This window comes from Sceloporus undulatus, chromosome 2 (assembly GCF_019175285.1).
Source record: "Sceloporus undulatus isolate JIND9_A2432 ecotype Alabama chromosome 2, SceUnd_v1.1, whole genome shotgun sequence".
NCBI lineage: Eukaryota > Metazoa > Chordata > Lepidosauria > Squamata > Phrynosomatidae > Sceloporus > Sceloporus undulatus.
The window spans coordinates 189,643,472-189,666,044 of NC_056523.1; the positions used below are offsets into that span (position 1 = coordinate 189,643,472).

Below are 22,573 nucleotides of genomic sequence, written 5' to 3' on the forward strand. Positions count from 1 at the left end.
GATGAAAAGGTGAAGTTTGTATCAAAAATGTAGTTTAGAGCTTAATTAACACTTAATCTATAGCCTCAAGGTGAGAGGTTCTTCCACCTTAATCTATGTCTGTCAATTGCTAAATGGTTTCCCCTGCCAAAAACAATGTTTCCTTTGCCCAAATCAATGGTCTATCAGATCCAGAGCCTTCTTTGATATCCCTTAAGTGAATCACTATCATCATTAATCATCCCCTAAAGGGACCTACCACTTAGTGTTGCACATACATCTTTTGTTGCTGTGCGCCTTCAAGTAATTTCTGACTTATGGTGACTCCTATCATGGGGTTTTCTTGGCAAGATAATGTATATACTCATATATAAGTTTAAAAATTGACTAAAAAACCTTGACTTATCCAGAGAGCAATATAAGTGCTGTACTTTAACTCTTATATATAAAAAAGGAACCACCTCCTTCATTGCGTGGTGAAAGGTGAGAGCTTAGTCTATCCTGGGAGTACCTAGCAGAAACACCAACACTCTACTCTGTCTGCTGTGATGCCACTTCTGGCCTTTTTGAATGCCTAGATGAGAAAATGACAGTGGTGACAGTTCTTTGCTGCTTCCCCTCAAAGGAGTGCTAAGAGGAATTGGGCTTTGGAAGATTTCAAATTTCAGTAATAAGACATTTGTGTATGTTTGACAGCTTTTCTGGGTTAAAATCAGGCAAAGTTTTCACATTAAAGTTAAAGGCTATAATCATTGTTAATGTAGTCGCCATTTTCTTTGCTTTGCCTTATCTTCCTTTTTGACATGTGTGCATTTTCTTAGCCCTGCCTGGTCATCTCCCCCAAACATTAAACAGTCACAATTTACTGTAGTTCCCTCTTGATCCATCCAGCCTTTAGGGTGATTACAAACAGTTACGTCTGCCAGAATTTTGTAGGTTCATTTCCCTTTGCTTCATCTTTTACATCCTTTGTTACATACTTCTAGGTTTTACCCTAGGTCATATCAAAATCCATAATTTTGTTCCCAAAACCTGTCCTCGACTTACAGAGGAAGCAGCAAAGAACTGTCACCAGGAAGTCGACTTATTGTTCACGTACAGTCGGCCCTCTGTATTAATAGCTTCTTTATCCAGAGACTCAAGCATCCACAGTTTGAAAATATTTTACACACACACACACACACACACACACACACACACAGACACAGACAGAGTGGACCCTTTGTCATGTATGGGGAAAAACGCGAAACCTCAAGTCCCATTGTTTGCTGTGGCCATGTGCTCCTGTGTGGGGTGCTGCATGTGTGCCATTTTAATGCCTGAGGTTTGCCGTCCGCATGAGCTTGAGTCCACGGATGACAAGCCTGCAGATGGGGCAGGTACACTGTGTGTGTGATATATATATATATATATATATATATATATAATTTTTTTTTCCCAGAAAGGGAAGTTTGGTTTTGCCATATTATGGGACATTTTATGGGATGTAAGGGACACTGTTTTACTATGCATTTGTATTTCATGGGACTTGAGCATCCTCAGATTTTGGTATCCATGGGGGGTCCTGAAACCAAACCCCAGCAGATACCAAGGGCCCACTGTATATACACTATGTTCAAAGAGGGTTTGACTTTGCCTTCCTCTGAGGCTGAAAAAGTATGACCTGTCCATGGTCATCCAGTGGGTTTCATGGCTGAGTGAGGTTTCAAAACCTGGTCTCCAGAGTCATAGTCCAATCATTACATTATACTGGCTCTCTTACAATATACATGTCATCAGTTAATTAGTTGCCTGCCATCCATCCATTAGCAGCAAAATCTTGAACAAAAAAACCTAGAATGTTAAATAAAAGGATAGTTGTCTATATAACGAATTCTCTCTCTGTCTCTCCTTTTAAAATATTGAGGAGCATTCCATCTTGTGTAAGCTCCCTCTTGCAGTCTGAAATATTACAGGATAGACAGCAGTCTATAACTTCAGTGAGACCAGTCCAGACAGACTCCTGCATCCTAGACTCCTGTCTCCACTCTGAGGTTTTGTGGTACGTAGTACAAGCAGTGATGAATATATGCTGCTGTCCTGTTATCCATTAAACTCTTATCTCACCCAAGCTAACTTGTCAAAGGTGTAGGACCAAAACCCCATAACGAGTTTCCACCTCAGGATGATCATTTAACAATGTGAATAAGGTTCCTTCATTTGGTTTTAAAGCAAACATCACCTCTCTGCCCCTCAATCTTTCAGGATAATTTTGCTAACCTATCATACATGTTTCTTAACAACTTATTTTAAGTCTAGAGTAGTGTAGAATAGTTCCAACAAAACCACTAGAGCTATCTCTGTGTTATCTCACTATTCAACAATTGATTGAATGGGTCTAATCTAGCTGGAACTAACCAAAGAAATGCCAGCCAGTGTATCTGAAGGAGTATGATATGAAGAGCATGCACTTAACCTAGTACCATTTTATTGCACAGCTGAACAGCCATAGCGCAAAGGTTAAAAAATACCTCTGCCCCAGACAGCCCATGGAGGAAAGCTTAGTAATGAATAGCTTTTGCTTAGCTGTGATCTACAATTCCTTATGTTGTAGTCTACACTGGATATTTTTCAAACTGTTTATCATCTGCAGGACAGTTTTTCTGTCTTTGTCTTTAATTAAAATTAAAGAAAATTAAAATAGCACGCACCTACTGTAATTTTCTTTACATTTGCTATCCCCCTATGCTGTACTATGTGGGTGGGCAAAGTGCAGCCCTCCATTTGTTGTGTGGACCTCCTATCAGCACCGACTAGCAACAGCCAACAGTTAGGAACGCTGGGAATAGGAGTCCAAAAACACATGGAGTGCTGCATCTTGCCCACCCCAGCTATGCTACCTCTTAACTGAGGTATGGAGCAGTGGCATCACTAGGGTTGCTGTCATCCAGTGTGCTAACTCATGGTGTCACCCCACACTGGCCTCTTTCCATACTACACCATACAGAATCCTTAGTAATGTATTTTTTATTAATGTTACTCATAAATTATAATTCCCATATATCACTGAATGTAATGGTGATAATTATTTACACGTCCATAGTTTAAATTAAAATTTAAAAAATTAAAATCTGAAATTTGAAATTTGATTCTTTAAAAAAAACACTGGGTCCTCTCCTTTCTCCTCCCACTGAGCCTTTCCCCACTCACACCATCTCTTCAGTATTTTAAAGAAATACAGGCAAATGCCGCAGTTCATTTCAGCCAAAATACAGATGTTTAAGGAGCAGTGGTGTCACACACACACCCCTTTAGGGTGTCACCTGCTGCGGTCTCCATTCCCCGCATCCCCTAATGACACCACATCTATGGAGATGGGGAGAGTCTAGGACTGAAGCCTGCCTGCATATTGTCCGTCACAACCTCTGTCAGAGATTTCATACTATCATAGAGCTGGAAGAGATCCCAAGGGCCATCCACTCCAATCCCCTGCCATGCTGGAATATATTAGTCAAAGCACCCCTGACAGTTATCCACCCAGCCTCTGTTTAAAAGCCTCCAAAGAAGGCGACTCCACCACACTCGGAGACAGCATATTCTACTGTCAAACAGTTCTTACCAGATTTATCCAATTCTGGTTATCCAATGGAGAGGGAAATATACTGTGTGTGTGTTCCATGTCTCTACACTTTATGGTTATTGTTTTATGTCCTATAAACCTGACACATCACACTGAAAGCAGATCCGCGGTGAGCCTTGATTCAAACTCTGTGTGTACCATAAAAGCACTGAAGCCTTATCTTACTGCAATCCTTCTCTTCCCCTTCTACACAGCTTTAGATTCGGATAGCACTCCCCACTGGGGGAAAAATAACCCTCCAGGAATGAATCCAGGGGTTTAAAAAAGAAACCCACATCCTCCAGTCTTTAAACAGCTTCTCCCCTTCAAACTGGGGGCATGAGTTTATTTTTTTAGTGCACCAAAGAAAAGACAGTTCTTTCCCCCTCCCTTAAACAAAGCAATTCACTCCTAACCCAAGTGGAAACCATAGTCCCTGGGAGGGACACTAGTTTGCTTTTCCAAGCATCATTAAGTCCCACAGCACCTGTGGCTCTCACTGCTGGAGGTAAATAAATCATGGGGAGGAGGGGAACCTCATATATCTGCTGAACCATTGTGTCCCCTAACAGCTTGGGAAGCAACTGCATGAAATAATACACACTGTGTGTATATGAGATTCTGCTTTTCCTTCTACTCCTGCTTTCCAACCCCCTCCCCTTCTGCGTCCAATTGGCTCCTTCCCAACCATCTCTAGATGAAAATGCCAAGTCCCGCTCTGGAGTCTGAAATCTAAAAATATTCACAATTGGTGATTATTATTTTTTGGTTAATCCTTTTGTATTTGATTCCAGGTTTCATTTCTTTGTTTTATTTACCACTTTGTGCACAAAGGTATAGAAAATCACTCTGTACAATCACAGCCTGGTCCAGTAGAGGATTTTGGACTGAGCGAGGGGAGAGGGTACTGAGTCCCAAAATATGAGGGCCTTTTCAGTGTGTGAGCAGCCTCCAGTCCAATCAAAGCAAGTTTCTTTGGAAGAGTGTGGACCTTGTATTTGCCACCAATTCATATTACAGTGGTACCCCGGGATACGAAAGCACCGCCTTACGAAATTCCCGGGATACGAAAAAATCCTATAGGAAAAAACTGTTCCGGGTTACGTTTTTTTTTTCGGCTTACGAAAAATTTTTTGGTGCTTTTCGGCGCTTTTTCGCATGAAATCGCGGCTTTTAGCGCTAGTGCCTATGGCTTTTTCGGGTTACGAAAAAAATCGGGTTACGAACGCCGCGGCGGAACGAATTAATTTCGTAACCCGAGGCACCACTGTATATCCTGATATAAAAGGCCTACAACCTCCTTTAGATAACATATTAGCCTCTGAAAAAACAATGTATCTTCATCAGCCAGTAAGAACTTGCCAAACTGATGCAATTGCCAGCTTTAATAAACTTAGGGACCGAACAGACAGGCCAAAATAAAGCTGCTTTGAGTCATAAAATCATAGAATCATAGAATCGTAGAGTTGGAAGAGACCACAAGGGCCATCCAGTCTAGGGTTGCCATAAGGCAGGACCTCCAAACTGGGACAAATGTAGGACAAATGTAGGGCAACATTTTCAAATGTAGGACACGGTTTTATAAAAAATGGAGGACACATGAAAAAATTGATAATTTTTTAAAAATGTTAATCTAAATGCATGTTTCTTAGGCATGCTCAAAATGGAGGACATTTTGGCATTATTCCTAGACAGAAGGCTGAAATGTACTTCTCTTTCTGGCCAAACACCCCCCCCCTAATTCTACAAGAACATTTCCCACTTCCAAGCAGGCATAGCATTTGCAAGATCACAGGCAGTCCTTTGTGCCATTGAAAACTACATTTCCCACTCCCAAGCCTTCTTAGGAATTCCCCCCTTCCACCTTTTCCTTACCCCCTCCAACCCCCCCAAACCCCTCATTCCCTCTTTTTCCCAGGTATGTCTCAACTTAGGAGGGATTTTTGGGACAGATCCAAAGCCTTTTTTCTTTTCTAATGGGGACAAAGCCTTGAGAAGCCCTGGACCCCTGAGAAGAAGAGGAGGGGGGCTTAGAGAGAGGAAGAAAGAGAAAAAGAAGATGAGGAGGGGGAAGAAAGGAAGAAAAAGGAGAGGAGGAAGAGGAGGGGAAGAGGAGGAGAAGAAAAAAAACAGAATAACAAGAAGAAGAGAAGGAGGGGAAAGAGAAAAAGGGGGAAGCAGCAGCTCGCCTGAGTGTAAATTCCTCCCTGCTCGGATGTTGCCCAAATAAGGAAGCAGAGGGCTGGCCAATAGAGGCAGGGCAGTGCAGCAGACCCCGCCCCTGCTGGGTTCAGTCCTCCTGCTGCTGCTCCAGGCATGCTTCACAGGCAGCACTCTACAGAAGGCAGGCAGCAGCCCTGGGAGCTCAGAGTTGGGCAGCCACCCGGGGGCGGGGGCGGGACCGGGCACGCCCCCCAGGGGGCGGGAAAGTCCCACCCACCACCGTGAAATGGCAACCCTAATCCAGTCCAACCCCCTGCCATGCAGGAAATCACAATCAAAGCATCCCCGACAGATGGTCATCCAGCCTCTGCTTAAAGAGCTCTAAGGAAGGAAACTCCATTGCACTCCGAGGGAGCAGTGTGTTCCACTGTCGAACAGCCCTTACTGTCAGGAAGTTCCTCCTAATGTTGAGGTGGAATCTCTTTTCCTGCAGTTTGCATCCATTGCTCCGGGTCCTAGTCTCTGGAGCAGCAGAAAACAAGCTTGCTCCCTCCTCAATGTGACATCCCTTCAAATATTTAAACAGGGCTATCATATCACCTCTTAACCTTCTCTTCTCCAGGCTAAACATCCCCAGCTCCCTAAGTCGTTCCTCGTAGGGCATGGTTTCCAGACCTTTCACCATTTTAGTTACTCTCCTTTGGACACGCTCCAGTTTCTCAATGTCCTTTTTTAATTGTGGTGCCCAGAACTGGACACAATATTCCAGGTGGGGCCTGACCAGAGCAGAATATGGTGGCACTATTACTTCCCTTAATCTAGACACTATACTTCTATTGACGTAGCCTAAAATCGCATTGGCTTTGTTAGCTGCCGCATCGCGTTGTTGACCCATGTTCAACTTATGGTCTACTTGGATTCCTAGATCCCTTTCACACGTAGTTTCATTCAGCCAGGTGTCCTCCATCCTGTATCTGTGCTTTTCATTTTTCCACCCTATGTGCAGTACCTTACATTTCTCCGTGTTGAATTTCATTTTGTTAGCTATGGCCCAGTTTTCTAGTATGTTCAGGTCATTTTGAATCTTGATCCTGTCCTCTGGGGTATTAGCTACTCCCCCTAATTTGGTGTCATCTGCAAATTTGATAAGTATGCCCCAATTTTGTCCTCCAAGTCATTGATAAAGATGTTGAATAGCACTGGGCCCAGGACAGAGCCCTGTGGGACCCCACTGGTCACTTCTCTCCAGGATGAAAAGGTTCCATTGTTGAGCACCCTTTGGGTTCGTCCGGTCAACCAATTACAAATCCACGTAACAGTTGCCTTGTCTAACCCACATTTTACAAGCTTGTTTGCAAGAAAAATAAAAATAACAATTGTAAGCCGCCCTGAGAGCCATTAGGGCTGAAGGGCAGGATATAAATACCTAAATAAATAAAATAAATAAAACTTTGTCAAAGTCCTAATTGAAATCAAGATATACTATATCCACAGCATTCCCTTCATCTAACAAGCTGGTAATTTTATCAAAAAAAGAGATCAGGTTTGTCTGGCATGACACACGTATCTTAAGAGGCCAGAAGCTGCGAGCATGGCTTTGGCGTGACTTCTGGCCTCTTAGGACGCATGCAGCATTTAAACAACATACCTTCAAAGTGACCCGAAGCAGCTTTATTTTGGCCTATCTATTCAGGCCATTAGATTACAATGGGCACTTTAGTCCTACTGGGCTTGACAGAAATTTCCTTGCAACACACAAGCAAGAATATAAACTTCTGGTCATACTCAAGTCAGGAGGTCACACAGGCACATTAAAAATAAAGTTAATATATAGCTCAAGGATTCAAATCTAGATATATATTCCTACCCCACTCTATTCAGTGGGACATACTGTCAGGTTAATGGGTAAAAGATTCCAGCCCTTTAAATAAACATATTCTGGGCTCCTAGGAGGCTATATAAATTGATTTCTCAGAGCTTAGATGTAACCATATTCTGGAGCAAGGCTGACATACATGCTCAAATGTAGAGCTGCTGCCTTTTCTTTTTAAGGCCCTGGGAAGGAAGCTAGTCTTGTAAAGGCTGGATGTTTACCTGGGTATAATTCCTACTGACCTCAGTAGAACTTGCATCACAATAAACATGCCCTGTTTGGGCTGAAAGCCAATGTATGCTGACTTACTCAGGCATAAATCCCAGTGAGTTCACTATGCAGGATTTATTTCCAGGAAAGTATGTAGGTAGGAAGACAGGCACCACCTCCAGCAAGACTGGGAAAAGCTGGGCATGTTTTGTAAAGCGATACCTTGTTTTATCAAGATGCAAGGAGCATCTCCTTGCTGGAGAGACAGCTGGGGAAACAGCTGCTGAGCCAGCTCCCCAGAGCGTTCAAGGCTGCGTTCATGCAGAGAGCTGTAACACAGGGTGAAATGGATGACCCACACTACAACCCGACACTAATGTGCCAGTGGAGTCCTTGATATGCAGCTGTGTGGTTTTGTTTGTAGTGTGTGAGTGTGTGTGAGAGAGAGACAGAGAGAGAGAGAGAGGGAGAGAGAGACAGACAAAGAGAGAGAGAGAGACAGACAGACAGACAGACAGACAGACAGAGAGAAGTGGCAGTAAGGGTTGTAGGCTATGGGGAACTATGCATGGCTATCCCATGGCTATCTCACCTCTACTCCACAGTGACTGATAGCATGACCGTTCCCCAAGAGCCAAGGACCACTGTTCTTAGACCTCCATTAAGCTCCTACCAGCACAAAAGCAGGTTCACACAAATATGTCTATCGCTTGATTACTCAACACAGTCACTGACTCATCTCTGAATGAGTGAAGTGGCTCCAGGGACAAGAACCATGTCACAGGTGATAGCATGGTTCTTTCTGTGGGTTAGATCTGTGATGGCTCATTCACGCATGCATTTCATACTGCAGTCATCCATATATGTGCAAACAGGCCTCTTGGTCTGTGTTTAGCTAGGGCCTTCACTCACATAACTAACTAACTGAGACCATAAAGTGTAAAAATTCAGCAGTACTATGATGTAGGATGTAGCCACACTGCAGCTTGACACCACTTTAATTGCCATGACTCTATGCCACAGAATCTTGGGATTTGTAGTTCGGTGAAGTATTCAGCCTGGTCTCTCAGAGCTCTGGTGTGTCACAAAACTACAAATGTCAAGTGTCAAACTGCTTTAATTCTGCAGTGTGGATACACCTGTGGAAACTGAGGAGTAATCTACTTCTGCCTCAGCAAACCGAGATAATGAACTGGCAGTTAGCTTTTTATATGGACAGGGGGAAAGCAGGAAGAACGAAAACAGCTACCATTCTGTTGTGGCTTGGCAAAGGGTGCTGAAGCTTTTGCCTAGCTCTCACAGACACCTGGTGGGTGCTAGGCCTAGGGATTGTTGTTGTAAACTGGGGTGTACATAAATGCATTTAACTGGCGGCAGACAGCCAGACAGAACACACAAAATGCCTGGAGCAGCAGCATTCAAGCAGTACTGTGCATACCATTCCAGAAAAAGCACACAGCTCCTGAATCTCACACTGCTTGTGATATGCTTAAATCCCTACAAAGACTAGGAATGTGCTAAGGATTCCTCTCTAATGTTGCAGCAGGTTTTTAGGATGTGATCTCAGCTTGGCCCCCTATGGTCAAACTAGTTCTTACAATAAAATAGGGGGTGGGTAGCATGTGACCCTACGCATGTTACTGGGCTGTATCTTCAACCATATACCCCACCATTAGCTATGCTGGTTGGAATAGGGAATGTAGGGCTTTATCACACAAGCCTCGGTCTTGCCTTGGTCTTGCTGCAACAACAACAACAACAACAACAACAACAATAATAATATTCCGCTTAATCACTTGGAATCCAAGCGGATTACAACAATAAAAGAGGATATAGTTAAAATTCTAAAAACCACTATCCCTCCCCAATAATGCAATTGCATTATTTAAAGAGAATGGAGACATACTGAGGTTGGAGCTTTTATCATCACACCTCTCTTAAATAGCACAAGGGAGGCTTTTTGTATCATCTATATTCCACTCTCCCCATTAATCCTGCTTTCTTGCCCTATGCTCTACCCAGAATGCCTTCCATTTGAAAAATTTATTTGTATCACAATTCCAAAATTATGGGATGCAATTTAGAAAGAAAGAAAGAAAGAAAGAAAGTGAAAAATATGGGGGGGGGGGGACAGGCTGCCTAGGGAATAAAGAGGCGGAAAGCAGGAAACTAATACCACAGATGTGACTGCCAAATATCAGGACTGCCACAGACTGTCACTATCACACCTGTGGAGTAATGGGGTAGCAACGTGATTGGCCACTTACTGAAAGGTTTTTGCTTCAGAAGCACAGCAGCAAAGGGCTAGAAGTGATGCTGACTGATAGATGTTGATAAAGACACTATTCTCTTACTAAAATTATAGTTTAAAAGCTGCATGTGATAAGGTCCATAGTCCAACAATCCTAAGGGGGACACAGGTCTGCCCTCTTTAAAACATGTGGATACCACAACACCTCCATTCCTCGTCCTCTGCCATATTTGGTAGCTGTACCCTGTGCGCACAGTTTTCTTATTTCTAACTGCACTCTACCTTCAGTGGTGGGGTCTATGGTCTAAGAAGGAGTGAGGCTCAATGGCTTCAACATGGGCCACCAGTGCCACCCCCACTGCGTGCCATTCTTTGCCACTGATGGCACAAGGAAAGGCAGAGATAAACTCAGAATAATGGATACATGGTACTAGATTATATAGAAGAGGGCTGCAGGAGGAACTGAACATTTGACCGCCCCTTTAAGCAGCTATCACACTTTTTGTACAACATCTCATTCGGCCACTAAATTGACAACTTTAGTTATTTTTCAGATGTATGTTCATAATGACACACTTAAAACCTCCGCAACTGAGAAGTGGATAGGACAACACTATGGGACCCAAAGCATCATCCCACCCACTGCTCAGTTATGGACACCTTCAGCATGTCATTATAGATGTTATATTTGTTCATCCTTAAAAACTAACCTTTTAAGCCACCAGGAGACAACCTGGACAAAGATGGCTACATCTGCACAGCAGAAATAATCCAGGTTGTCACCACTTTAAGTTCTATGGCCCAATGCTATGGAATTTTGGGAACTGTAGTATGTTGTGGCACAAGAGCTTTCTGACAGAGAAGACTAAATGCCTCACAAAACTATAATTCCTAGAAGTCCATAGCATTGCACCATGGCAGTTAAAGTGGTGTCAACCTGGATTATTTCTGCAGTGTGGCTGCAGCCAGATTCAGTCAGACTAACCCTGAGTCTGGACTAAAATATGCCTAGCTGATAATGCCTTCAACACTAGTTTTACAGAAATGGTATCCATGTGACAACGTAGTTGTAAGGTACAGCGTGAGCCAAGATGCTGTCTGGAAGATATTGCCAGAAATCCTACCTAATTTTAATATCACTGAAAAATAAGTTTGCCTGCATCCTTAATGTCTCCTAGGAGGGGGGGGAAAAAAGAAATGGAACAGCTTGCTGAAAATACCTCCCTTTTTGACTAGATACACAGGGACCCTTTCTGTGATGAGAAGTTAGCTGGAGGGTCTGCAGAGCAAAACCAGCCTGATAGGCTGATGCAGATCAACACACAGCTGCAGCGCTAAACAGATCCGTAGGCTGCTTGCTTGAGATCTGGCTGGAGTCTCCCAGAAAATCTCTAACCACATGCCTCACTCCCTCTCACAACATTGACTCTGGGTGCCAGCAGTTCTGCAACTCACCAAGATTACATAATGTGAACACAGTCTTCAGCATTCCTCAGAAATATCTGATGAGCCATGCACACCATCAGTAAGTATTCTTAGCTATTGCTTCCCTCTTGCTCTCACTCATTCGCATGCCTGCAGTCCACAGTACAAGGGAGGAATTAAGATTGGGATCTGACTTCTGGCTCCTTTCAAGCACCTGCTAAGCAAGTATCAGCACATACTTTAACCACAAATAGAGAGTGCCCAGGTTCCCATATACAAGCCTCCAACCTTGAGCCTGGTGCAAAGGTGCTTCCTGAATGGAATGGAATAAATTCCAGAAAAGACTTCAACAGCCACGTGCTTAATCATGAGCAACATACCACACTGGACCAATAGAAGAGAAATTATCTTCTTATCTCCTGCAGAAGCTGCTGGAGTATTAAAAATACACACACACCATGTCTAGAAATGACAGATCAGAGTATACCTTCATTCTCCTTCTCACTCCAGGGAAGGAACTGGAATTGGATGATAATGCTTAATCCAGATACTGCCTTTAGAGTTATCAAAGCATTTAAACACGTTCTTTTATTATGGACCCTTAACAACACTCTTGTGAGGTAGGCCTGTCTTATTATCCCCACATGTTGGATGGAGGATAGAGAGATGACAGTTTGAGATTACTGAATGCATCTATAGCTCAGAAACAATCTGGGCAGGGGTTTGATGCATACAGTTCATATCCTTAGCCATTATGCGACACCTTTCAGGGCAGCAGAAGAGGGAGTAGTGTCTATTATCTGGGGATACTTCTAGCCACTTCTGACTTTTCTGCCAGCAGGGAAGGGAGAATCAGTCCCCCTTCCCCCCTGCATTGCCACTCCAAGCTCTAAAAAAACGCCTCCCTGGTGCTGGTAGGGGTGTAGGCGGGAATGGCAAGACACATTTGTGCTGGTTTTAAGTCATTTGCAGCATCAAACCACTTTGCTAATTTCTAACCAGAGGAAGGAGGCGGCGATGAGGGAGGAGAGAGGGAAAGACAGAGAGAGAGGGAGAAAGAACACGCGGCTGGATTCGTCAGTTCCCACCCCACACACAGCCTCCCCTGCTGCCAAGCTTTCCGAAGCAGATCCCAAAGCTTTCAGGACTGACTGACTCCCAGCCTCCTGCAGAGACTCCAATTGGGCCTTGTACTAGAGGTCAACTGGCCAAGTGTAGGGTTTTGGTTCAAATGCACTCTGATCCCCTAAAGCAGAGGTGGCTATCAGGTAGCCCCCCAGACATTGTTGAACTGCAACTCCAAGTAGCCCTAGACAGGAGACCCAGTGGTGAGTAATGCTGGGCGCTGCAGTCCAACAATAGCTGGAGGCCTTTACAATCCTCACCTCTGCCAGAAAGTCACACTAGCTGAGGAAAGAAAGACCCAAGCAAACGGAGAGGAGAATGGAAGCAGCAAGGAGCACGGAGGGTCTGCTGCTAAAAAGAAATAAGACAGCTCAAAACGACACTTATGTAAATATGTCAGGGACAGGAACAAACCTGAGTTCAGATTTTGCCTCTGATATGTACCCCCACTGGCACATTTTCAAAACAGGATTGTGATAAGTGACCTACCTCCTCTACAAAGTGGTTGGCATTATAGAGTTAAGGTATGTGAGTCTCAGGGGTTAAATTTGTCATAGCTGCCATGTGGCCTTTGGGAAGGAATATCTCGTGATTGAAAGACAATGGTAGCCAAGAAACAACACACGGGAACCCAATTCCTCTGGTAGAGCTGGCTCTAGCATCCAGAGGCCCTGGTTCAGCCACTCAGCTTTCCACAAACTGGTGCCATCCAGAGACACTGGACTATGACTCCCATGATCATCATCTCCAGCCAGTGAGGTCGATGGCAATTGGAGAGAGTGGGCACTATAGCCAACCAGAGGGCATCAAGTTGAGGAAAGTGGCTAGATCTTGCTCCTTTCCCTAAAGCCCTTGAAAAATTCGGTGCCTACTCACACCAAAAGTCAGGGGCCAGCTCTTTTCGTCCCACCTGCCATACTCTATTCTCAGCAATCAGTACATAATGCTAAGGAGCCCATGCAACATCATTTCACACCTACACATGCACATAGTTTAGCAGCTTCTGCCTCTCTCTCTCTCTCTCTCGCTCTCTCTCTCATCACAGCAAATGGTGCACTCAGTAGCAACTTCCCTCCTATCCCAAAGTCATAGCTCAGCCAAGCTTATGGGTGGAGGGTTAGCAGTAGAAAGGATGCCTCCCTCCTGCCACCTATTCCAGGAAAGTATGCTGGACTATGACTGGGAGGACAGAAGTCATATGTGTGTATCAGGAGCTGGAATCCTGCGGTGCTCCAGATGCTCACAGAATCTTAGAGCTGAAAGGGTGCACAAGGGTCACCTAGTCTAGCCCTCTGCCACATTGGAATACCCAACAACAACACCCATCCAACCTCTGTTTAAAGACCTTCAAAGGAGAGCCCACTCTCCTCTGAGGCAGTCTATTCCACTCTCCAGCAGTTTTTACAGGTCCTAATAGTCCTAGATAGCACAGCCTATGGTGAGGAACGCTGGACATTGTACTCCAGCATCTAGAGGGCACCACATTATCCCCACCCCGATGTATAAGTGCACACATGCATACATTATGTGTGCATGTGCATGTGGAAGTGCACACACACACACACACTCACACACTTGGCTATTCTGCAGAAGCAAAAAGTACCCCTACAAAACAGCCATACATAGGAATGTGTCAATGAGGTGTCCTATTTGGAATAGCAGGAGGATCTTCTCCCATCTTTAGTCTACTGTGTTCCTGTGTTTTTCTTACACAGAACAAGGGCTGGAACAGGATAATAGTAATATGTTTAATTCTTTTTTAAGGGGGGGTATGATATATTGTGTTGTATATTGGATGTTTTTATACTGTAAAGCTGCTTTGATTGCCTTATGGTAGAAGAGCGGGATATAAATAAAAGTTTTATTTATTCTTTATTTATAACTAAGGTGAGATTTCAGCCAAGGGAAGGTTGTCGCAGCAAGTTCCACAAATCCACTTAGCCCTCGGTTGATGACTTTAGCCCTCAATGGATGTTTGCAAAGGTTAAGTCCTGAACTATGCATAAGCAATCATTCAAGAACGCTAATGTGGAAGAATCCAGACTTGTGGTTGCTTTTTTTAAAAAAAGATATTAATTTACTTTCTAACTAGGCAATGAAAAAGAAATGGGGGTTAGGGTGTCAAAAGAGCTATTGGGACATTATAAGGAGAAAGAGGCAAGATTGGCAAGAAAGAGCATTTCCTAGTGATGCGCTGCAGTAAGAAGACCTCTCTCTTTCTCACTCTCCCTGCAGTAAGAGATATACAGGGTGACAAGTGAGAGAAATATAGGTTTTGGTACCAAATGGTGTTTCTTTACAGAGGGATATATTTTAGAACAAGGGGGGAGAAAGAGGAAGGAAGGGGCAAAGATGATGGAAAGTAAGACTGAAGTTTGAAAAGGCCAAAGGGAACGGCTCAAATGAATGAATCCAAGGGCCAGCAGTGTGGATGGCTTAAGAAGGGCTTGCAGCATGCAGTAACGAAAGCCATGCAGCAGCCTGTAGTAGGGGAGGCAGTAGGGGTCTCTGGCAGGGTCCAGCTGGCAAGGAAGGTTAGTGAAGGGGGAGTAACAAGGGAGTTTATTACACAGAGTTTATCCTGTGCAGAAATGGGATTTAAATTAGGAAAATCCTGCAAAAGTGGGATCTTTTTCAGACTACATGGGGGGGGGGAGGCATCCTGTATAGAATTTGGACACATCCCGCAAAAGTGAGGTCATTTTCAGACAACATCGAGGGCAGAAGAAGATACTGCCAGACCTGCTCTTCGTTTCTCCTCACCTGGAAATAGGCAGATGAGAGGAAACAAGCAGGGCCACACTTGATGCCCCAAAGCATCACGCCACACATCCTGACAGTGAAGCCCTCAGAGAATGGTGGAGTCTCCATCTTTGGGGTTTTTAAGCAGAGGCTGGATGGCTATCTGTCAGGAGTGCATTGATTGTGAGTTCCTGCATGACAGAATGGGGTTGGACTGGATAGCCTTTGGGGGTATCTTCCAGTTATATGATTTTATGACCCCCTCACCCCCACCCCAAAAAGGCTTTCTCAGGGGAAATGAGAGAGGTGTCTTTTTGGTCCTAGGGCAAGGATCCCAGGCTGGCAAGGCACCCTAGGCAGAGCCACACCTGATGTCTCAAAGCACCCCACTACACATCCCACACCCTCAAAAAGTCTTTCTCAGGGGAATAAGGGGGGTGTCTTTTTGGTCCTGGGGCAACAAGGATGCCAGGGTGGCAAGGAGGACTCTCTTGACTGCTCATTACCTGGCACCCAACAAATATTGCCTCAACCCGCAAGGAGGGTCTTGGACTTCTCGTCTAAATGGTCTGGCCCCTTAACTGAGAAGGAGGGCCCTACTGGACTGGGGTGAATGTGTGGCTGACTGGTCTGCAGGCCCCAGACTGAGCTCCTTACTCTCAGTGTGGATGGCTTGGAAGGGCTTGCAGCATGTACTAGGGAAAGCCAAGTAGCAGCCTGCGGTTGGGGTCTCTGTCAGGGTCCAGGGGAGAGAGCTGGCAAGGAAGGTTAGTGAGTGGGACTGACAAGGATACGAAGACACTGCCAGACCTACTCTACCAGTCAATGCTCTGTTGCCCTATAGACCAGGCCAATTAATGGGCAAGGCCACACTTGCTGCCTAAAATCACCATACTACACATCCTATACCCCCCCCCAAAAGGTTTTTTTGGGGGGGGACGGGGGGGGGGCCCCTTTCGTCCCGGGGGAAAAAAAGATGCAAGGGTGGCAGGGGGCTGCGCTCGACTTGCTGCTCCAAATCACCACACTACACATCCCACACCACCCCAAAAAAGTTTTCCCCGGGAGAGTGAAAGAGGTCTCTTTTGGGCCCTAAGGATGCCAGGCTGGCCAGGAGGGCTCTCTTGGCTGCCTAGTGACTGGCATCCACCCCAAGGGAGGGTCTTGGGCATCTGGTCTAAACGGAGAACTGGCCCTGAACTGGGAAGGCGGGGGCTGGTGTAGGGGCTGGTGCTTACTTTCTCTGGAGCGTGGTGGCGGGGCTGGTGCTGGCGCTGGTGCTGTGCCCCCCTCCTCCTCCGGCTCCGGGGCTGGAGCTGCGGGAAGCCCCTCGGCTCAGCTGGCCCCTCTCCCTCTCCCTTTCCCGGGGGGCACAGGGGTACTCATGTTGAGCAGGCGGTGGAGGCGGAGGAGGAGGCGGCTGCTGCTGCTGCTGCTGCTGCTGCTGCTGGTGGTGGTGGTGGTCCTTCTCCCGGGTCGGGTGGCACTGCGGGGCCCGGTCCCGGTGGAGCTGGCAGGGCTCCCTGTAGTGGCCCTCCCGGTTCTGGTGGTGCTGCTGCTGCTGGTACTGCTGCTGCTGCTGCTGCCCATCCCGGGCCCCATAGTGGGGCGGCTGCTGCTGCTGCTGTTGCTGCAACTCTCCCTTCTCCCGGTTCTGGTACTGCGGAGGAGCCGGCGGAGGCTGCCCATGATCCCGACCTGGGTACTCGGGGCGGTTCTGGTAGTGGCTCTCCCTCTCCTTGTGCTGCTGCTGCTGCTGCTGATGGTGGTGGTGGTGATGGTGGTGGTACTGTTCCCGGTGGCGATCCCGGTCCCCGTCCCTCAGATCCCGGTTCTCTTGGCTGAGCTGCTCCAGCTGGCCCTCCAGCTCCTCGATCCTCCGGCGCTGGGTCTCCAGGAGCTTCTGCTGGCTCTCGATGATGTTGTTGAGCTCCAGCAGGTACTCCACCGCCCGGTTGGGGCTCTCGGTGGCCCCGGGGGGACCCCCTCCTCCTCCTCCTCCGGGAGCCCCTCCGTCCATGGAGAGGGAGAGGAAGAGCGGGGCGCGGGCGCTTGGAGGGGCGCCCGGCCCCCGACGCCTCCGGCTCCCGATTGCGGCAGTTCCAAGGCCGACCCCCCGAGAGCCCCCCAAAGCTCCGCTACTCGCCGGGGGGCTGCAGCAGAGACATCCCTGGGTCCCGCAGGAGGAAGAGGAGGAGGAGCAGCCCCTGCGATACCAGGAATAAGGAGGAGGAGGAGGATGGTGATGATGATGATGATGATGGTGGTGAGGGTAGGGAGAGTCTCGGGGTTCTCCCTCCGGCTGCCAAGGCTGGCTTCTTCTTCTTCTTCTCCCCCTCTTCTTGCCTTCGCTGCTGCAGAGGCACTGCGCACTGCCAGCCCCGGGCGAGCCTCAGCCCAGCGGGAGGAGCAGGAGGAGGAAGGGGAAGAGGAGGAGGAGGAGGAGGAAGGGGAAGGGTGGGGGACGCCGCCACACAGGGACGCCAGGAGCAGCGCAGGACGCAGCCACGTTGGGGAAGGTTGGCGGGGGGGGGGGGGGGGGGGGATCAAGTTTGGGAAGGGAGCCACCCCCCAGTGGGAGACTCCTGGGGGGTGGCACTCTGAGTGGCACACTGTGACTTCTGAGGTAGTGGCACAGAGTGATTTCTGAAATGGTGGCACATTGGCATACAATGTCTTCTGGTGTAGTGGCACATTGGCACACTGTGACTTTTGTGTTGGTGGCACACAGTGACCTCTGGGGTGTTGGCATACTGGCACACAGTAACTTCTGGGATGGTGGCATACAGTGATGGTGGTGGCACATTGGCACACAATATATTCTGTGGTAGTGGCACACATTGGCACACAGTGACTTCTGGGGTGGTGGCACACATTGGCACACTGTGACTTCTGGGGTGGTGGCATACAGAGATTCCTAGGGTGGTGGCACATTGGCACACTGTGACTTCAGGGGTGTGGCACACATTGGCACACTGTGAGTTCTGGGGGTGGTGGCATATTGGCATACCATGACTTCTGGGATGGTGGCACACAGTGACTTCTAGAGCGGTGTCACATTGGCACACAATGTCTTCTGTGATAGTGATAAATTGGCACACTGTGACTTCTGGGATGGTGGCACACATTAGCATACAGTGACTTCTGGGGTGGTTGCACACAGTGACTCCAGAGTGGTGGCAAAAGTCTTATGTGATAGTGACATGCTGGCACAGAGTGACCTCTGGGATGGTGGCGTACACTTATTGGCACATAGTGACTTATGTGGTAGTGGCACACAGTGTCTCCTGTGGTGGTGGCATATTGGCACACAGTGACTTCTGGGATGGTACACACAGTGGCTTCTAAGATGGTGGCACATTGGCACACAATGTCTTTTGTGATAGTGGTACATTGCCACACAGTGACTTCTGGGATGGTGGTAAAGCCCTTGGAGGTCTTTAAACAGAGGCTGGATGGCCATCTGTCAGGGACGCCTTGACTATATCTTCCTGCATGGCAGAATGAGGTTGGACTGGATGGCCCTTGAGGTCTCTTCCACAAGTCTATGGTCCTAAGAACCCCCATCCCAAAAAAGGCATTCTCAAGGGGGTGGCGGGGGTGTGGCCCACATGAGGTGACCCCCTAAGAGGGGATGGCCCCACTGCTCCCCAAACATCTGCCTTTGGTCAGAAACAGGCTGTGTCCCTTTAAAATGCTGTGAGAGATGGGGTGAGTGGGCTGAGGCTCAGGAGTAAAGGTGAAATGGTGGCAAAGTTAGGCAAGTGGGGCTGAGGCCTGCTCTCTCTCTCTCTCTCTCTGTGTGTGTGTGTGTGTGTGTGTGTGTGTGGTGTGCCTTCAAGTCATTTCCAACCTACGGCGACCCTATCATGGGGTTTTCTTGGCCAGTTTTCTTCAGGGGAGGTTGGCCATGGCCTTCTTCTGAGGCCAAGAGAGTACAACTTGCCCAGGGTCACCCAGTGGGTTTGCATGGATAAGTGGGGATTTGAAGTCCAGAGTCATAGTCCAAGGCTCAAACCACTAGCCACGCTGGCTCCTTCCACACACAAAATGGGGGTGTGTGTCTTTGTGCGGCAGAGGCGGCTCCCTCCTCCTCTTTTTGTCCTCCCCTCCCTTCAGGGGAGCACAAAAGGCACCACAAAATGTTGGACAAGGGGGAAAAATGTAGTAGGACATGACCAAATGAAAAGATCAAAACACTCCCAGAAATGAACATTCATGCTCCAAAGGGGGGGGGGGATGGTGACATTCCTCCTGGACAGAAGGCTGAAATGTTGTATTGGTCACGTCCTGGAAAAGGAGGACGCCTGGTCACCCTGCCTCTGGTGCTGCTGAGAGGAATCAAAAAGGGGCTGAGGGGAAAGGAGGGCTGCTCCTCATGTGTCCTTCAGGGAAGGAATGGGCAGCAATAAACTTACCTGGCTTCATTACTCCTGACTTCATTACTTGCTAAATCAGCAGCATGCTTCCTTCCAAAGAGCATGAGGGCACCAAAATGGGTGGGAAATGTGCACCTCCTGTTCTGCTGTTCACTCAGACACGTGTTAGTTACACTCTCACACTCGGAAAGCCTTTTCGGGTTACGAAATTTTCGGGTTACGAAAGGAATGGCGGAACGAATTAATTTCGTAACCCGAGGTAGCAGTGTACTCATTCATATGGCCATCTACTAACCTTGGGTCTTGCCTTGTCCTGCATTAATCGTATTAAAACTGAACATGTCACTTCATCTCCACACCCACAATATTTTCCATTCCTATGGACATTCTCCCACACAGACTGCTGTATAGATCTGTCTCTGGGCTTTCCACTCCAAATGCATCTGAGGAAGTGGGCTCAAGTCTACAAAAACTCACAGTACCAACTTATCTTTCAATTAGTCTCAAAGGTGCTGGCTTTGCATATCCTGAAGCGATTCAACATTGAATTGCCTTGTTTCCTAATTTCAGTTGGAAATTGGGCAATTGGAGGCTGCTCCTAAAGTCATTTCAGCCCCATCACTTTCCTCTAGGATCTGCCTGCTGAGCCTGTTAAGTGTTTACTGAGAGGTATGCCTCACAACAGAGTCCATGGGAGCAACTCCCTCAGAAATATGCAATATAATTTTGCATCATTCCTCTCACAGTTCACCCTTCCTGGACTGTGGCCATCATGTGTGAAGTCATTTTAAGTGTCCATTCACAAGGGCAGATCTTTTGTTGTTGATGGCAAGCTGCTGGCACAATGAAGCAGACACTTCAGGCGGATTTTGAGATTTATTATTACTGTATTTTTCCCTGCCAGGGAAGAGCTGATTTATGCCTTCCGTTCCAGCCAATAAATAGGAACAGAGAATCATTAACGCAGCGGGATTAGGTTTCAGTATTTGGGCTACTGAGCTACCTGACTCCATAGTCACTTGACTTTAGTACAATGAGGAGGCACTTGTGACTTTTCAGAGGTCATACTGCATTCCTTGCCATCTTTTAACCTGGGGCATGCTGGCTGGGTTGATGGGAAAAAACTAGAAAGCCACAGATTCCTCCATCCCAACAGTAGAATTGTTTCAACACAGTCCTTGTTTATTACATGTCTTTCTAATCAGTAGTAGTACGTGGCTTCTTGCTGACCTATTGACAATCCCATGGATTTTACAGGTTTTTCTTAGGTGAGAAATACTCAGAGGTGGTTGGTCCTTGCCTTCCTTTGAAATGTAGCGTACAGCATCTAGTATTCCCTAGAAAGGCGGTCTCCTTTCCAAGTACTAACCAGACCTCACTTGATAAACTTCCATGATCACACAGGATCTGGTGCCTTTAGGGCAGTGATGTCCAAACTCTGGCCTTCCAGGTGTCTTGGACTTCAGCTCCCAGCATCCCAGACCATTGGCCAAGGTGGCTGAGGCTTCTGGGAGCCAAAGTCCAAAACACCAAGAAGACCAGAGTTTGGACCTCGCTGCTTTAGGGTATTCAGGCTGTATTATACAACTGAGCTATTGTATTCCCCATCATGTGAGATGTGAGAACTGGACAGTGAAGAAAGCAGTCAGAAAGAAAATTAATTCGTTTGAGGTGTGGGGCTGGAGAAGAGTGCTGAGGATCCCATGGACAGCCAAAAGAAAAACAAATGGGTCCTGGAACAGATCAAGCCAGAAAGCACCCTGGAAGCCAAGATGACAAAACTGAGGCTATCATACTGGGCCACATCATGAGAATGCAGGACTCATTAGAAAGGACAATGATGCTAGGAAAGTTAAAAATAAGTAGAAAGAAAGGCTGCATGCCATATGGTTAGATTCAATCAGGCCATGGGCCTGAGTCTGCAGGATCTGATCAGAGCAGATGAGGACAGCAGGGCTTGGAGACATCTCATCCACAGGGTCACCATGAGCTGACTCAAGGGCAGTTAACAACAAAAACTATTTACTTTTGTGCATATGATTGCTCAGCAGTTAAGACGCTGACTCTGACAATTGCAAGATGGGTAGGTCAGCAGTTCAAGACCCAAGTGTTATGTGACGGAGTGTGCTCCTGTCACTAGTCCCAGTTTCTGCCAACCTAGAAGTCCGAAAGCATGTAAAAGTGCAAGCAGTTAAATAGGTACCACTTCAGTGGGAAGGTAAGAGCATTCTGTGCAGTCGTGCTGGCCACATGATCACAGAGTCGTCTGACAACGCTGGCTCTTTTCCTTAGTAAAGGAGAACACTGCCTTCTACACTTGGACACATCTTGACAACCTTGTCAAAGGGGAATACCTTTCCCTTTCCCTTTTTATATAGCATTTAACCAAGTAACCCCCAATAACTCACTTACCTAAGGAGCCTACAACTACAAATTGTTGCAGCAGAGGCAATAAATACATTCCACACCCCATCCCTTTAATCACATATTACTGTATAAATGTGTGCACTCTTGGATTTTATCATGTTGTACTACCTCCTCAAAACGGTCAGGCCTTGCTAGCATAGTGCCATAAGCCTAGAGATACCTGGATGCATGCATGGAAACCACTATTTTGGGGAGAGGGCTTGGTTGTGTGCATGTGCACACATATTATCAGATGTGATGGCCCAATTTGTGACCCAGCAGGAGAATCCCCCAGTGAGCTGGTCTGAACAAGACACTATCGATCCAAGCTAGGTACTACAATCTTTATTAGAACTAACTGTTTTGCTTAAATCAAAGACTTCCAGCTCCTTTGCGATCAAAATAAGGTAGGCAGGAGTAGG

General features: G+C 46.8%; 1 protein-coding gene across 2 annotated transcripts in view; it reads right to left on the bottom strand.

Moving 5' to 3' along the window:
- The window catches only part of IQSEC2 (IQ motif and Sec7 domain ArfGEF 2), a 230,203-nt gene extending 212,452 nt beyond the window's left edge, over nucleotides 1–17,751 (bottom strand). For both annotated transcript variants that reach the window (XM_042452402.1, XM_042452401.1), the window contains exon 1: nucleotides 16,605–17,751. In XM_042452402.1, the coding sequence (XP_042308336.1) occupies nucleotides 16,605–17,386 (782 nt within the window). In that variant the 5' untranslated portion in view covers nucleotides 17,387–17,751. The remainder of the gene's footprint in view (nucleotides 1–16,604) is intronic.
- Nucleotides 17,752–22,573: the final 4,822 nt, after the last annotated feature.